Genomic DNA, 17976 nt, shown 5'->3' on the forward strand with positions numbered 1-17976 from the left:
CAATATGCGTCGGCCTCGGCAGGGTCAACGGAGTGTGCCACGAACTCGATCTCTTGGACAACCTCACCGCATCTGTCACGGACAGTTCCGCGATTGAAGATAGTAGGCCGAGCATTTTCTCGAAATCCCTTGAGACATTCTCAACAAAGAGGAAAGGGAAAAATCTCAATGATAGAGAGAGAAAATTAAAAGGATCTTTTCACTCTTAAACTTTGAGAAGATAATGAAGTAAAAATTTAGAAACAAGTTACCTCCCTTCTTATAGGCATGAGGATTTACTGTTCAAACTCGGACTCTCGGATATTAATTCCATCTAACACGCCTAACTTGCTAAACATGCCTAACCGCACGCTAGGACCCTGTGATGCATGGTCCAAACGGGCTGGGGGGCTAACTGTTGAGGTCAAAAACGGTCACGACAGAATTACCACCCGAAAATCCTCGGAGATCATATTTCCGAAAAAGATAGTAAAAACAAAGATATAATTTTCGTAAAAAATAACCAATACGAAGTTTTTACGAAGAAGTATCCTTGAAGATTCAAAAGCAAACGAACCAAGTTCGGTCGTTGCGTAACTACCGCACATACACGCTGTCCGGTCGCTACGTAGCAACCAAGTCTGAACCGATGCCGGTCGCTACAAAGCGACCGAACATCCGACCCGCTCGGTCGCTACGTAGCGACCAAGCTTGAGCCAAAGCTCGGTCACTACGTAGCGACCGAGCAATTGTCCTGCTCGGTCGCTACGTAGCGACCGAGCTCACGCCAAAGCTCGGTCGCTACGTAGCAACCGAGCTCGGCCAAGCTCGGTCGCTACGTAGCGACCAAGCGCTCGTCCTGCTCGGTCGCTACGTAGCGACCGAGCGCTCGTCCCGCTCGGTCGTTACGTAGCGACCGAGCTCGAGCCGAAGCTCGGTCGCTACGTAGCGACCAAGCTCGAGCCAAAGCTCAGTCGCTACGTAGCGACCGGGCTTGGGCCAAAGATCGGTCGCTGCGTAGCGATCGAGCTCTTCCGAACATCGATACGACACCAGTCCATGCATTCTCGTCAAAACCTTCAAATGCTATCTCCCGAAGACCGTAGCAAGCTCAGTCCATGTTTTCCGCTATTCTAAATCATCGATCAAAACTTTGCGAATTAAAAACCGCGGAAAGTTTGTTCTTTATCGAAAGAACTCGTAGTAAACGTGTCGAGTCGGAAGACGGCCCAAAGGGACCTAAAACACGACTTGAGGCCCATCCTACGATTTCTTAACCAAAAGCCCGTAAACCACAGCACGGTTTACGCTTGGTCCACAAGGAAGGATAAATGTTAAGTTTCCGCGGATAAATACGGAAGTTTTGAAGATAATTGTGAAGATCGGGAAAAATGGAATATCTCCATTTTTATGCTATGACGGCTTAAGGGCAGAAGAGTAAAAGCGTAAACCGACCTTGGAGCTAGTATATAAGGAGTCCTAGGCGAGGAGCATGACGGAGAAATTTTTCAGAGCAAACTTAGCACTTAGAGCAATTTAGGCATTTTTCCGTTTTTGTTATTTCGAGCTGCGACTGAATTAGGTTTAGCCGTCTTAGGGTTGCTAGAACTAGGAATCTCGCCGACAGCTCTCGAGCCCAGGCTTATACCTTGTTGTAAACGCTCATACGCAAATTCGGAATAAGATCTTATTTGCTCTCTTTTTCGATTTCTTATACTTTATCATTGTTATTGTCGTGTTCTGATTGCTTGACGTGTGGTAATTAGCAGATATCCGGGTCCTCTGGGAAATTAGGGTTTTCCTAGTTTTCTTATTTAAACGGAAATCGACAGTGCGAATTTCGGTTCTCACATCCATCAAATGACACTTGTTAATTTAAAACGCTTTTACAATGATTTCAATATGATATCATAAATTCTTCGTAAACTAACGTCTACTTTTACGAGGAGAAAATTTCATCGTAAACTTACATCGAATTTACAAAAAAAATTGACTATCCTCGTAAACCAGTCATCACCTCATCCTCGATTTACGATGACCGAAATTCAGCTTATACTGTCATTATACACATGTTTTCTTGTAGTGTATGTTCTAATCAGGCTATTGTTTATATTATGTGATTTTTCATCTATTTTGGAATAAGTATTCTATATTTATGGTTATTGTATTTTTCAAATCTTAGAAAATCTTGGAAACAGTCTTAACTGATATTATTTATGTTTGTCCATAATTGTTTTTTCCAATTTTTTTAGTACACATAAATTAAAATAAAATTTAGTAGTTGAGTTTTTAAATTTTTTTATGCTATATATAATAAATTAATATTTATGTTACTAATATGCAATTAAGAAGTTATAGTTATCGCGTTTTGTTATGTTTTTTTTATTTATACTTAAAAAAACTTATATATGTATTTTAAGGGTTTGATGTTTATATGATAAAAATAATTTTTTATATTTTTATATTGTACTTCTATTAATTTTATCAGTTTTATAAGTTTTACGTTTATTAAGATTTTTTTTATAAAATTAAAATACAAAATTTAATTATATTTTGTTGAATATCTTTTTACCTTTTATTATTTAATAACATAGAATTGATTATATATTATACATATATTAAAAATATTATATAGATTACAAATAAAAATATGGAATATATTATATCTGGGTTAATATCTTTTTACTTTTACTGTTTACGTAATATAGAATGAATTATGTATTAAACATATATTTAAATATTACACAAAATATTAATTTAATAAGTAATAGAACATATATTACATACATGTTAAACTATTAATTTATGATGTAACTTATAAATTAGACTAGAGAGTTAGAGGGCTAATTTCGTAGTAAAAATAACCAAATGTATTTTGGAATAAGACTATAGATTCAAAAGTATAAAAGGACTAATCAATTCTGACTATGGCCTAATTAGCCATTTTTAAAAAATTGATTTGTATGTGTTTCTTGCGGCTTTAAAGCTATAGAGATTCATTGATTTGGTATTTGGTTTTCTGTTATAGCAGATTAGTGGTGTTTTAAAACATCTCCAATTTTACTATATTTTTCATTTTAAAAAAAAGTTTGGAATAATTTTTTTTCGATTTATTCTATTTTTAACTTGATAGTAAAAAAAAAGTGATTAATCCAAAAATAAAATAAGAATTTTTTTTATTCTTTGTTTCATTAGTTAAATAAAATAGAATTATAGTAAAATTCAATTCCATTATGAAATTACTCTATTTCGTATAAAGTAATACATCAAAGATTAGTTTTCTGTTTTCGCTCTCAATTATGTAACTTCAAAAAAAAAATGTAAAATGATATAGCATTTATAGTAACATTTTACCCAAAAGACTTAAAACTTTTAAAATCTATAAATCTGGACGAAACCCTTTAGATATGGATTATGGATACAACATTAATACATACAAGAGTATTACTGACTCGCATAGAATTATTTGCATCTCCAGATTCATTTTCTTTGTATTTTATTCAATTACAATCTCGTTATAGAAAAGGTTTAAGAGCAATTAAAACAATGCACGTCCCTTTAATTATCTTCTGAGAAAAGACCAAGGTCCTGTCGCTGTCCCAATCCTGTCACAGTTCCAACAGCATTCCGCTATTAAGAAAAACAGTTTTAACCTTTTCACTACAAGAAACAGAGAGAGAGATTCAGAGATATTTTACCGCCAGAATCCAACGGCTGCTCTAAGACTCATGTAAATGGTAAGACCAAACCAAAGACCAATAAACCCATGAGTCGCCGAGAGTAAGACCAAACACAAAACGCTAACTATAGCCACCATAACTAATGAAGCTGCAGCATAACCAAAATCAGATGCTCCAAAGTTAACTCCATCGAATACAAACGCTAAGGCATTGATTGGTTGTGTCCCTGCCACGAACTTCAGGAAACAAGAACCGGTTTAGCCACAATCTTGGTTTGGTTAAGGGTTTAAGATTAAGTTGAAATTGATTACCGGAAGTCCTATGCTAATGAGGTGTAACACTTTATCGTCTTTAGTGAATAGTCTTGCTCCGAAATGCAAACCTGTTCCAAGTATAACCGCGAGTAGAAAACCAAGAACCAGTCCCAACTGTCACAAGATTTAGTCTTTAGCTTTCGGTTTATTCTAAACCGAATCTTTAAATGCTTATTTCATATAAGAATGTATACCTGCAACACACGTGAAGCAGTAGCTGCAGCTCTTTTGTAGTCCTTTTTGGCAAACGCACTCGCAAGTATTGCCTTTAAAAAGACCCATTTGTTAAAATGTAGAACCGCCTTTATCGGATAAGAAGATAGAGTGAAAGGTCAATGGTTAAACCTGGCCAGCTACAGCGAACCCATCTGCAAGAAGTGAAGTTGCTAACCAAACCTGCAAGCAAACTTGGAAAGCTGCCATGGAAGTGGGTCCTTCTCGTGCAGCTAGTGACGCAGAAAGAGTTACACAAAATGTCACTGCAACTACTCTCATCAGTAAAAGAAAGCCTAAGCGAAAAAAGAACCACACACGAAAACAATAGTCAAAACGATATTATTCTATCAAAGATCACACAATGAAAAACACACAGCAAGTTTGCAATTACCATTTTTCATAAATCTACAGAACTGAAGATGTTTGGTACTCATTTTAAAAATATCGACTTGACCCATCAGTTTCCACAAGAGTATTCCACACATAAGGTATCTGAAAATTAACATATATAAACCGGTAGTTATTAGAGAAGAGATAGAACTTTTAACACTCAAAACGTGAAACTAAACTCACTGGGATATAACATGAGCAGTGGCTGCCCCTGTAACGCCTAGACGAAAAACGAATATGAAAATAGGGTCGAGTATTATATTTGTGACATCTCCAATCACTGTGGAAGAGATTAAAAGTTGATCATCAGCTTTGTTCTGTTTCAAGGACTTAGACCATATTAAAAACATGGCGTTTTACCAGTTGCGTATAATGGAGTTGTCGTGTCTTTAAATCCACGGAAAACACCTTGTGTCGCAAGCGAGAGAAGAACAGCGGGTGCACCAAGTGATCTGAGAGATAAATATCTCTGAGCAGGTCCCAACATTGGAGAATCCTGTAAGAATTTGAAATTTTTTTTTTGAAATATTTCAATCATACAACCCACACATATATAGTTAGTGAGACAGAGAGATCGATGCTTTACATGTTTAACTCCCATGAAACTCAAGAGAGGTTTGGCTGAGGATATAAGAAACACAGCCTGAAGAAGGCCAAGAATGGCTCCAATGATTAAAGCAGAAGAAGCTGATGGTATGTTTCTTTTCTTGACTGGAGATTCACTAACACTAAAGATACTGCAACTGTTTTTAGATTCATCTGGTGTAGAAACTGAAGGAAAGATCAAACGAACTAGTGATTAGTACTTCAAGAAATCAAAATACTCAAACGTGTAATGCTGTTACAATATATATAATTATATATAAATATACGTACTGTTTCCAGGAATCAGTTCTTGAGTTTCCTCCTTTGTGTTATTAATACCAGTTTCAATACATTCTTTATAATCTTGGTTTGTGTTTTCCTCAGAACTACAAGCATCTTCCTCTGCTACAAAGGAAGTTGTGATGCTAACGAGAGGGAAGATAGCGATTCTTGAAACTTGGTTAAACAAAGCAATTGAAACTCCAACTGCAGCAAGCTCTACAGGACCTGTAAATCATCACCAAAACAAGAAAACGAAGACCAAATTGATTTCCATCTTGAAACAAAACTAAGAAAATGATCAATACTTGTTTTTTTCTTGGGTTGTTGTTGATACCAATTTGGCCAATGAAGGCTGTGTCCACAAGAGATGCAATAGGATCAGCTGTTAATGCAAGTGCTGCAGGTAAAGCTATTCTTGCTATCTCCAAACCGAGCTCATCAAATTTAAAAACTGATCTGATACATCAAAGAAAATCAAATTTTAAGTTTATTCTTGATCACATAAAAGAAAACAGAAATTTTACCGAAAAAATGATTACCTGAAATCACTTAGGAAGATGCAAAGAGGGTTTCTTGGAAAATCAAAAGGAATTTCTTTGGTGTAGCCATCTTCAGACATCATTAAGAGATGTTACTGAAGTTTTTTGAGTGTTTTTGAGGTTCACAAGTACATGAAAGAATGTGTGTTTGTGTATACAGAATCTAGCAAAGTAAATGATTCTCGGTTAGTTAGGTGACTTTTCATTATATGCCCCTCAGAATAAAAGAGACAATTTAATATTTTTTTGAAACAATTTATTTTCAGGAAAATAGGTGTTTCAAGTTTAACCACACATTACACTTTACCTTTAGACCTCAAACTCCAATTGATTGATGATTCTTGCCTTGTGTCCAGAATTCCAGAGGGTTCCAGAAAAAAAAATCAGAAAATCAAACTTCTGTTCCAAGAACAAATTAGCTTCGATCAAAGACTTAAACATTTTTCTCTCTTTAAATAGAAAAATTCAAAAAACACGTAATAATCAAGAAAGTAAAGAATATTAAACTGGAGATTGTAAGAAGAATTTGGTTATAACAAATTTTCTATCTCTTGAAAGTTTGGTTAACGTCAATTACCTTTTGAAAAAGTTGGTGTCAAGTGACAGAAAACTACCCAATAAAATTATGAAACTTGTATGATTTTTTTCTGATTAAATAAAAACATTTAGGAAATTAACTTTAATCCAAAATGTGTAAGAATTAAACATGTGATTCTTAACGAAGAAAGACAGAAATGTAACGTAAAAGAACACACCTGTTTTATATGAACCAGGAGAAGTCAATAATATATCTTTTTCTCGTTTTACGAAACAATCTCAGCACCTCAGCTTTTTCATTTGCTTTCTAGCAGTTTGGAATAAGTAAACACTAGACTTTGAACAAAAACTAAGTTGATTGTGCCGTGGATAAAGGGTTTTCAATTAGATCACAGTGAATACGAACCAGATGAAGAAATGGTATCTCAATCAAAGACTTAGAAAGTTGACAAAGAATAAAGTTTTGAAGGAGTTGGCCATAACAAAACAAAACAAAACAAAATAAAACAAAACAAAAAAGGAATTTGGAAAATAAATGGTCGAGAGAAGCCGATGGGTCTAGATGGGAGGTGGAACGTGTTTTAAGGTTGAACATTGGAGAAGAATTTCAATTTAAATGGGAGCATTAGCCTATAGGGAAATATCAATAAAAAATGTAAAGAATTTATAATTTACAAATAAAATGGCTATGGTAAACAATATACTAAAATGGTTTTTAATTTCCTTAGAAAATTTCATATTTTTAATTCTATTTTTCACAAATTACACTTTAATAAAACAATTTATAAATTGATATGCAAACATCAAAATTAAATATATTTGCAAAATAATATATTTTTAGCACAGAGACAAATATTTTTTAAATAACATTTGTTGTGTAAACCTTCCCAGGATATGTACTAAGATGTTTGAGATTAGAAAATAAATTAGATATTAGCTTGATTGTGTTTGATCAGAAATGACCTTTCCCATATGTACCTCTTTCTATCCAACAGGTTATATGTCACGGGTTTACTTAGTTATGTGTATAACTTACAGTAGACCTTTTTTCATGACTTCGCAAAATATATAGTAAGATTTAGGCAAAAAATCTAAATTAAATATAGAAAAAAATAAAATTAACGTGGGATATGAAATGTAGTCGGATCAGATTTTGGACTCTCCACATATTTGAATTAAAGTTCAAAACAATTGAATTTGGATTTTTTCGAAAGAATTTAGGTTGTTTAGGATAGTGAACGACTATAGCAAACATTCAGCGTCTGAGAAGTGAACTTACGCTATGACATGTTTACAATACCAAACATGATCAAGAAAATTTATGGGAAGACAAAAAGATTCTCCGAAGCTTTTGCTATAGTGGACAACATGATTGGCCAAAAAGACTTTCATGAAGATAAATGTGGTTTACTTCTTCTAAATTTCATTTTTACTATGCTTTTACCGATTTGTATATTATAAATCCTACTATATAAAAGGGACTAAATCCCTCATTTCTAAGTCCTGCCACATGGGCAAAATATTGTGAACCAACCAAGATGCCATGTCATCCGGACTGGTCTTGAGTTAAAAAAAAAAAAGCTATTTTCAGAACCCATTCGACCCATCTCAAAGCCCATTCCCGAACCACTCTCTCATAAGCATAATCCCGTGTTCTAAACATCCAGTGTTAAATTTTTTAAAACACTCATGTTAGAAATTGTTTAGAAAATATCTTTATATAAATGTTTTTTTCTTGAATAATATTTAATTATAATTTTTTGTATCTTTTTAACTTTTATAATAAAATATTTTTTTCAGATAGCAACAAAATATATATAAGAATCCTACTATATAAAAGGGACTAAATCCCTCATTTCTAAGCCCTGCCACATGGGCAAAATATTGTGAACCAACCAAGATGCCATGTCATCCGGACTAGGCTTGAGTTAAAAAAAAAGCTATTTTCAGAGCCCATTCGACCCATCTCAAAGCCCATTCCCGAACCACTCTCTCATAAGCATAATCCCGTGTTCTAAACATCTAGTGTTAAAATTTTTAAAACACTCATATGTTAGAAATTGTTTAGAAAATATCTTTATATAAATGTTTTTTTCTTGAATAATATTTAATTATAATTTTTTGTATCTTTTTAACTTTTATAATAAAAATATTTTTTTCAGATAGCAACAAAATATATATAAGAATCCTACTATATAAAAGGGACTAAATCCCTCCTTTCTAAGCCCTGCCACATGGGCAAAATATTGTGAATTAACCAAGATGCCATGTCATCCGGACTGGGCTTGAGTTAAAAAAAAAGCTATTTTCAGAGCCCATTCGACCCATCTCGAAGCCCATTCCCGAACCACTCTCTCATAAGCATAATCCCATCAACTGTCACTCAAATTCAAAATTCTGATTATTTTCAGCTACAACCAACCAACAAGATCGTAGCTGCAAACGACTAAATCTGTGCCAATAAAATCGGGATTTAAGACGGAGAGGATCACCGGTGAGGAAAAGAGTGTGAGCTCGGGAGCAAGAGAGAGCTCTGATGCTGTGATCACTCAATGCAGAGCATACAGAAGGTGTCCACTGAGACTCCAAGCTCCCGAGCCCTAACCTTCCGTAATCTCCACATCTCCACATCGTCGCGAAGCGTTTCCCGATCTTCTTGTGCGACAAAATCAACTCCAGTTTTGTCTATGTTTTGTATACAACCTTCTACCAAACCTCCTTTTCCATTAAAGAGTTATACCCTTGCATATAAGAAATAAGTGCAAGCAATTACTGACTTACATACACTAAGATCTAAGGTAAAGCTTTATTAAATCACAGAACATGTTGGCTTAGTCTAAGTTACTTTTACTAATCGTGCTGAAGAGTGAAGATGCATAATTGGTCGCTTATCATTTTTTTTTAAATAATGATGGCTCCTTGATTTACTATCAACACACACAAATAATATAGATGGAAGAAACATTCGAACGATGTAGAAACACGCAAACAAACTAAGACCAATTCAGGATTGAGGCATGATAGAAGAATAAATGAAGTTTTTTTTACCTGTCTTCAGCTTTCAATCTTAGAACTTCAGCCATATGCCAAAACTCAGAGCCTTGAACACGAACCATTCCGCCCTATGATCATTTACACAAAGATAAGCTTATCATCATCATCATCATCATCATCAAATTAAAGAATGATTGCTCACACTGCCTACTACTTACAAGTTACAACTCTAGCGTTTGATAGATTTACGGGACACAATTGTGAACCAAGTTCTTCCCTCCCATTATAATTCCAGGCTTGTGCTTCAATCGTGTTCCTGCCACAGGACAAAACCATATTAAGACCAGTGACCAATACAGACATAAACAATATCATCTACCTCTTTAGTTCGCAATTTCCGTTCGTATTGGCTTGTAGACCTCTTTTGTGACCTTTGGTCTTTGTTTGGAGTTTGAATCATTTTATTCTTAGAGATGAAATGTGTGGGTGTTTAGCAAGCTTTGTTAGTCAACTAAGCTCTAATTTCACTCTCCAGTCTTGGAGAATGTCCCTTGGTGACGTTCTGCTATAGGATTTTTTTTGTTTCTTCATATCTGCAAGTTCCTTATCACCACCATGGAAGGTGGTTCTCTTCTCAGTCTGGTTTCTTCTTTCCTTCAGAGAGCGAGTCTCGGCTTTAGGTGTCCTTATATTCACATGTATGGATTTTTTTTAGGCATTTTTAAAAAGTCTGGAGAAAATCAACAATAGAGGAGGAATGTGATTCTCTGCTCCTTAACCGGATTAATCACGATTAAGCAGCAATGAACAAATCTGATCCAGAGTTGTTGAAATTGGATCTGTGTGAACTATCGGAAAGCTAAGTTCGTCTTCATATCTTCTCCACTGCATATGTTAAATACTCCATAATCTAGGGTTGGCTAGGTGTGGCTCGAAACATTAGCCTCCGAAACAGCGACAACATCGTCCAAGTCTCCAAAATGAGTATACCGCATCAACATTACCTACATTTACACACTTTTCGAAGAATTCCCGACATTTACCCCTGTGTTTATGTTAGTAGGTAACAACACACTAACCAGAGGTTTCACTTACTCAGCGCAACTGTTTACTCATTGCTTTCCAGCCTTTAAGAAAACGACCATAAGCCATGCGGTTTCTACATCAAGTATTTGTAAGATAATTATGATAAAATCTCATCACGAAGATCAGGAATTGTCATAAGAAATATTAAATTATTTTCAAAAAATGAAGCAGACAATAAACAACAAATAGTTGAAGTCTTTGTAGAGTAACTAGACACAAAAACCTTTTAGCCTTATCTGTAACGACTATATTTTCATAAAACGGTAACATTTTCCAACAGTTAAATTTTATTTACTTTCATAATTTTAGAGCATGATTATCCCAAAGATCCATTTAGGGGCTCTTATTTTTTTTTTAATACTTTTAAGTAATAAAAGTGAGTTAAGAGACAACATTAAGAAACCTAAACATTTTTGTGCTCCATTGCAAGGCTCTTAATTAAGGGTTTTAAAAAAAAAAATTAATATTCTAATGCTCAACTAAGTCCTCAAGTCTACTTTTCTTTGGTGATCAAATTCTTTACGGATTATCACTTTCATGAAAGCTGCTCAACTAAAGAACTATAAGATCCCTAGACATAGCAATAAGATGATCATGACATGAAGTGATGAAACATAATACCTTTGTACATAAGCTGAAAACAAGAGGCACAACGAGCTCAATATCTTCATCTCTCTCCTTCCTCGCCACAAACCCACAACCACCACACTCCCTCTTCCTCTGCTCCATCAGAATCTCCTCTTCCCTCACAAACAAACTATAAACCGCACCCATCCTCGAGCTCGAGTTGCAAACTTCCTTCTGTGCTCTCTTACTCTTTACCTCTTTCTTTGTTTTTTTTTTTTTTTGTGAAAGAAAGCAGAAGAAACATGCTCACTAAGAAAACAAACAGCAAGAGAACAAATACTATGCAGCATAGAGGAATCAAGAGAATACAATAGTGTTGAGATAAGAGACGAAATGCTCACTTTAGAGAATGTGCTATTCCCTGAACCATTCTTCCCCATCACTGCGTGTGCCTATGGTTTCGTTAGCAAACCACGAAACAACAATCTATGAGAAATAAAAAAAATGACATCTTTTAAGTCAAAACATACAAAAAGTTGACTCCTTTATGGCGTTACCTCTCCTTCGTAGACAGTTGCATGCAATGCTTAACAGAAAATTGAACTAAAGAAAAACAGGTGATATGAAACACAATACCAGGGAGAGCAAGAGCACTTGAGGTTCCTGCCTGCTCAGGTTATTTCTTTTACCTCTGCAACACTGATTGTGCCCACACTACAAGAAAACAGCGTAATTCTGACGGACATTCTGACGAAAAATGGGTTTCCTCGGAATTTCCTCGGAATATACCGATGAAATACCGAGGAAATCATATTTCCTCGGAATATACCGATGAAATACCGAGGAAATCATATTTCCTCGGAATTTCCTCGGCATAGTCCGAGACTTTTCCGACGATTCAGGGCTTTGCTTTTAGGGTTTCTGTTTCCTCGGAAAAGCCTCGGAATATTCCGAGGAAATTCCGAGGAACACTTGTTTTTCCTCGGAATTTCCTCAGAATATTCCGAAGCTTTTCCGAGGAAGTAGAGTTTTTAAACCGAAAACAACGTTTTGCGGTTTGAATAACACTTATATAACCCCTATTAAGTGTCTTAGACTGATTATGAAGTCAAAAATTTGTTTAAGTGAAACACTTATATAACACTTTTCCGATTGTATGAATGAAATCCCCACAACATAAGAAAAACACTTATACACTTTAATGAACGGTAAAGGGAATACTTACAATTCGTTTTGAAATTTTGTTATTTCATGGTTTATGATCATCTATACAAAGATTCCTCAATGATATACATTGCATTTGTATAAGAAATGATATAGGGCAAAAAAAATTGATGTTTTGAAACCCCAAACATGCGTTCCTCGGAATTTCCTCAGAATATTCCGAGGAAATTCCGAGGAACAATATAAATTAATAGAAATACATGCACAGGATATTCTTTTTTTCTCGAATTAATGAAAATATTCCGAGGAAATTCCGACGGATATTTAAGTGGCCGTCGGAATTTCCTCGGAATATTTTCATTTAACCGGGCAAACAAGCCGCCAAATATTTCGCGAAAATTGAAATTGAAAATACTGAGGGAATTCCGACGGAAAATATCCGTCGGACCCTAGGTTTTATAAACTCGAAACGCATCTTCTTCCCCATTTCTCTCTTCTTCCTCTCCGGCGATCTCTCTCTCCTTCCGGCGTTCTCCACCTTCTCTCGCGACGATCTCTCCGGCGAATCCTCTCCATTCTCTTACAAATCATGTAAGGACCCTATCCCACTCTCTTAGGTCCTATTTGTTAGGTTTTTAAGTTGATTTGATGATTTTAGAAGTTTTTTGATAGATTTTTGTTAGGGTGATTGGGTAGGATTGTGATTTGTTGTGTAATAGGTTTAGAATTGTGATTTGGTTGTGTTGAATTGATTTAGAATTTTTTTATAAATTGTTTATTATTTTTGTATTTACAAAACGTTTTTTCTATATAAATTCGATTTTACAAAACATTTTTTGTATATAAATTTGATTTTTGGATTTATAAAAGATGATTTCATATTTATAAAAATATTTATTTTTATTAAAACTAATTTTGTATTTATAAAACATTTTGATTTATAAACACTATTTTTTATTTTTGTATTTATAAAAACTATTTTTAAATATACAAAACGTTTTTTGTATATAAATTCGATTTTTGGATTTATAAAAGATGATTTCATACTTTAAAACTAATTTTGTATTTATAAAACATTTTTTTGATTTATAAACACTATTTTATTATTTTTTGTATTTATAAAAACTATTTTGTATTTATAAAAATATGATTTCATATCTATAAAAATATTTATATTTATTAAAACTAATTTTGTATTTATAAAACATTTTTTTGATTTATAAACACTATTATATTATTTTTTGTATTTATAAAAACTATTTTGTATTTATAAAAAGATGATTTCATATTTATAAAAATATTTATATTTATTAAAACTAATTTTGTATTTATAAAACATTTTTTTTATTTATAAAAACTATTTTATTATTTTTTTTATATTTTAAATATGTTTTCTATTTCAATTTTAATTTTATATTTTCGAATTTCAATTTAAAAAAAATAAAAATATAATTTTTTTTAATTTTGGAAATATTCCGAGGAAGTGTATCCGTCGAGATATTCCGACGACATCTTCCTCGGAATATTCCGAGGACTTTCCGACGAACTTGTGGTCCTCGGAATTTCCTCGGAAATTCATTTTCTCGGAATTCCGTCGGAAATTTTCGAGGGATTTCCAAGGAAAAATGAATTTCCGAGGAGTTATTTTCGAGGATTTTTTTCGTCGGTATGTCGTCGAAATAGCGTTATTCCGACGACATACCGACAATTTTTTTCCTCAGTATGCCGCTGTTTTCTTGTAGTGCCATGACGTCTTTTGTCCAGTATCGCTAAAGGAGCATCGGAGAGCTTCTTGGCAAATGCAGAACAGAAGGGTCATATGAAAAACTCTGTTAGCCATCAACTAGAAACTAATAGACAAATTCAAATCAGCTTGAAGCAGATAACTAAGCTACCAATGTAGGAAGAAGATTGATTCCAAGGCAAATTCTAATAGTACAAGCATAAAGGACTTGCCTTTCTATCAGCTCGAGCATAGCCAAAGGAATCACAGCCGTGATGGTCTTGGGAGATGCTCTACGACAGGCAGGCGTCAATCATAACGAGCAGTTCCATAAGGATTTCATTAGCAGGTGGGCATGTAGGCTTTACAAGGAACAAGTCGCATCCTCTTATTCCCTCTGAATAACCCCGATCGAATCCCAATCCGATCTCCCCTCCCCTCGATTCCTCACCGTCTCACGATCAGCCGTCTAAGAGACCGTTCCTTAATTCTCTTAATCAGGATACGCCTCTTCAATTTACATCAATTTTTCTTTTTTTTTGTAATTACTAATTATCTTAAAAACTCCACTTAGGAGACCGCCATATTGATGCTCTTAGTTCAACGGTTATATTTTTCTAACGTCTATATTTTCATAAAGAAACCACTATGATGGTTGGTTAGGAAGAACGCAGGTTTGTGAGGAGTAATGAAGGTTTTAAATCTTTAGTTTTTTTTTATAAAAGAACCTTTAGAATGGTAAGTGAGAAATAAATGAATGTTGTTCGAGTAATAATGGGAAAATCTAAAATTTGGTAGGTGCGGAATAAATGTTTGTTTGTTGGAATGTTAGTTCAAACATTGAAAGTCACATTGACAATACCTTATTTAAAGATAGATTTACATAATAGGACACTTTCACACTTATTATTTACAACACATGTCAGTTTAAGCTACCAACACACTTTTTCACTTGTTCCAACACACCTTTCCCTTTGTGGATCCACTAAAAAACCAACCTTACCCCCTCTTTTATTATTTTGTTCTTTGTAATCTAACTAATATCTAACTAGTAGCTAACTGAACTATTTAAAAAATTTGTTGGATAAATCATGTGGTTATTAAGTAAAACTATTTTTTAATTAAAAACTTTATTTTAATTAAAAACTTTATTTTTCACATCTCTCTCCCTCTTCCGCCATTGTTGTGGAATGTCTTCGAGAGTGTATGATACATGAGAACATGATGGACCTGAGGTTGTGCTAGAGTACGAGACTTTCATAAATTAAATTGAACCTCCTGGAGGTTGGATTAGGGAACAGACAATCATATTTGTTAGAGAAGATGAATCTGAGTGTTGTGTGGAGACAGTAGAGTACGAAACCATGTTTTAAAAGGCGTTAAAGGCGGAAAATTAAACGGCAATGGAATGTTCGGTGGTGACCAACTGTTGTGATTTCATCATAGTCGGTGAAAAAAATCGAATTCGTAAAAAAAAATATAGTTTTGGTTGTTTTTTTTTTTTTACCGCATAGTTTTGGTTATTTTAGATGTTAGAAATTGACTGCTAAGTAACACATCTATATGTTTGATGCATAGATGATACAAAAAACTGTAAGAAATTGATAACTTATATCAAAATTCTGCTGCGCCGACCATTAAAAATCACAGACAAAGTTAAAATCCTAAGTGAAGGAAGACAAATATATTACAAGTTCATTAATGAAAATAAAAACAAAAAAATAAGCGAAAAAGCACTTACCCGGGTTCGAATTAACGCCATATTTAATAGAACACGAAGCATACTCCACTAAACTACGAAGTTTCTTTAACTTAGTAGGTCCATGACCATGTCTATTAGAGAAAGTAAACCTAAACAATTAATTATAAAATTAATCTAATCCAGAGTAACTACTTATTTTCCAGAAATTTGTTAACATTTTATTCCAGATATACATGTATCCATATGTACGCTTATCCGCTTGTCCATATGTACACTATACCAACATGTACACTTAAACCAGATGTACACTTACCAACACGTACACTTACCAACATGTACACTTGAGATGTTTTGGGTTAACACAATACCATTATACCTAATGACGACACAACAAGCACTTCGTTTGTTTTGAATTTAAATACTTCATCACTTTATGCCCTAAACGGTCTTGAAAAATGATTCTCCGATTTAGATTATGATCATATTTCTCTTTCACGTTTTTTTCTTCTTGTTGTGTACAGTAGTGTGCAGGTTTTACACATCTCATTTGTGTTTGTTCATTTCATTTACTTCTTTAAATGTTAAGTATTGGTTTAAACAGGTCTGGCTCAAGTTCAAATTGTACTCTATGCACAATCCAAAAAAATCCAAGACCATTTTTCATAAATCGAAACTTTAAGGTCCTAAAATATAAAAAAACACTAAAAAATGAGGGACCTTGTGCAAGGCACCTCTAGAGCCGGCACTTGTTTTAAAAACTCTTTTCAATACTTACATACATGATAAAATATAGATATCTAGACAAATAAATATGGATGCCTAATCAAAAATTAGAGGGATTCTCAATGTACTGTGTACATATGTATACCTTTTTATTATATCCACATGTACAAATCAACGTGTACACTTTAATTTATATATGATATCCACAAGTATCCACATGTACATATCAACGTGTTGACTTTATTTTTGAAATGATATAATTATAATTATGTTTATGCGATATAGTGCGTGTGGTTTAGTGGTACTGAGCCTAGCTTCAGTCTGACAAGTCAGAGGTTCGAATCGGCGTTTACAACCACCTAGCGTGTGTTTAATTTTATATTTTTTAATGATGAGTGGCATTTTTGTAATAAACTCGTCATCTTCATATTAGGGTTTTTAACGAATTCTGCAACTACATATCGGAGCCGCCATTGATTTTCTTCATTCCATCTTCAACTTTTTTGTGTTTTTGACTCTAGAACTTACTAATATTGTGTAAAATATCAGATTAAAGTCAAAAACTAAATGACATGGCTCTTCTCGGCCAAGCATTTATCCGTCGCTTTTTTGGTCACTGAGGCCCGTTTTACTGTCAACTCTGTCTTTCTCCCATCATTTACACTGGCTTGCCATCCCGGATTTGTAAGCCGGCTCCGGTTTTTTGGGTTTGACCAAATTAAAAAATTTCTCAAGTAAAAAAGGAAAGAAAGTAGTGGATCAAATTAAAATATATGTGGTTCGTTGTTTTCTTCAGTTGCAAAAATTAAATATTTTTAAAATAAAATAGGACATAAGGAAACGATAGGTAACTAAAGAAGGCATGATGTATAGTTAAATTTAGTTAGGGGTATAACTGTAAAACAACAACCAAAAACTACCTTAGTAGTTATAAGTGTCCTATAGTGAAATAAAAACTCATAAAGTGTCTATTTATGTAAAAAACTCTTATTTAAAAGCTCAAGTTCCTTCGAATTATTTACTATGACATATCCCAACTACAAAGACGATAAAAAGGGAAAATGTGGATGGACATGCTATATGCCATAGCCGACTCTGACTATAGCATTCCGACACGTTTTCCATGTGATCGCTGCATTATCATAGAGATCTCTAGAGTAGAAACACACCTTAGAAAAAAGAGACTTCATGTGCAAAGATTTTGAGGTAAGAAGATAAAATGTTTGATTATTTTCATATTTGACGGATTCTACTCGGAATCAAAATCTGTTGTTTTTGTATCCCAATCTCATTTGTAGCCCAATCTCATTTGTAGCCCAATCTCATTTGCAGGATGACAACCTCAACATAAAAAGAATGGGTTGAAACTATTGAGCAGGAAACCACAAGGCTAAGGACATAAGTTGATGAACACGACCGCTAGATTCAAAGATTAATTGTCCTCGAACATCAGATGAATCGAATTGACCGAGAGGCAAAAATAAATGCAGAAGAG

General features: G+C 34.0%; 1 protein-coding gene and 1 long non-coding RNA gene across 5 annotated transcripts; both read right to left on the reverse strand.

The window, feature by feature from the left end:
* Nucleotides 1–3367: 3367 nt before the first annotated feature.
* LOC125574806 (protein DETOXIFICATION 42-like) lies at nt 3368–7100 on the reverse strand. 4 transcript variants are annotated; one of them, XR_007339752.1, is made up of 14 exons: nt 6741–7099; nt 6293–6330; nt 5986–6148; nt 5781–5902; nt 5456–5671; nt 5166–5350; nt 4940–5075; nt 4763–4859; nt 4581–4681; nt 4319–4482; nt 4168–4239; nt 3971–4041; nt 3678–3895; nt 3368–3584 (listed from the first exon to the last, which is right to left on the reverse strand). XR_007339752.1 is itself a non-coding variant. In XM_048781004.1 (14 exons), exons 3-14 carry the CDS (start codon nt 6066–6068, stop codon nt 3542–3544), a joined length of 1554 nt encoding a protein of 517 aa, XP_048636961.1. In that variant the 5' UTR covers nt 6069–6148; nt 6293–6330; nt 6741–7100; the 3' UTR covers nt 3368–3541. The 4 variants fall into 4 exon arrangements, 3 of the variants coding, with proteins under 3 accessions (XP_048636961.1, XP_048636963.1, XP_048636962.1); XM_048781004.1 differs by having other exon boundaries at nt 3971–4087; nt 6741–7100; XM_048781006.1 differs by having other exon boundaries at nt 3971–4087; nt 4319–4419; nt 6741–7098.
* A 1790-nt stretch (nt 7101–8890) lies between these two features.
* On the reverse strand, nt 8891–10547 carry LOC125609523. The gene is made up of 4 exons (XR_007339753.1): nt 9896–10547; nt 9735–9832; nt 9571–9644; nt 8891–9263 (listed from the first exon to the last, which is right to left on the reverse strand). It is a non-coding gene; the product is annotated as an uncharacterized LOC125609523 (long non-coding RNA).
* Between the last annotated feature and the right edge of the window lie 7429 nt (nt 10548–17976).

The sequence above is a fragment of the Brassica napus genome, chromosome A5 (genome assembly GCF_020379485.1).
Source record: "Brassica napus cultivar Da-Ae chromosome A5, Da-Ae, whole genome shotgun sequence".
Taxonomy (NCBI): domain Eukaryota; kingdom Viridiplantae; phylum Streptophyta; class Magnoliopsida; order Brassicales; family Brassicaceae; genus Brassica; species Brassica napus.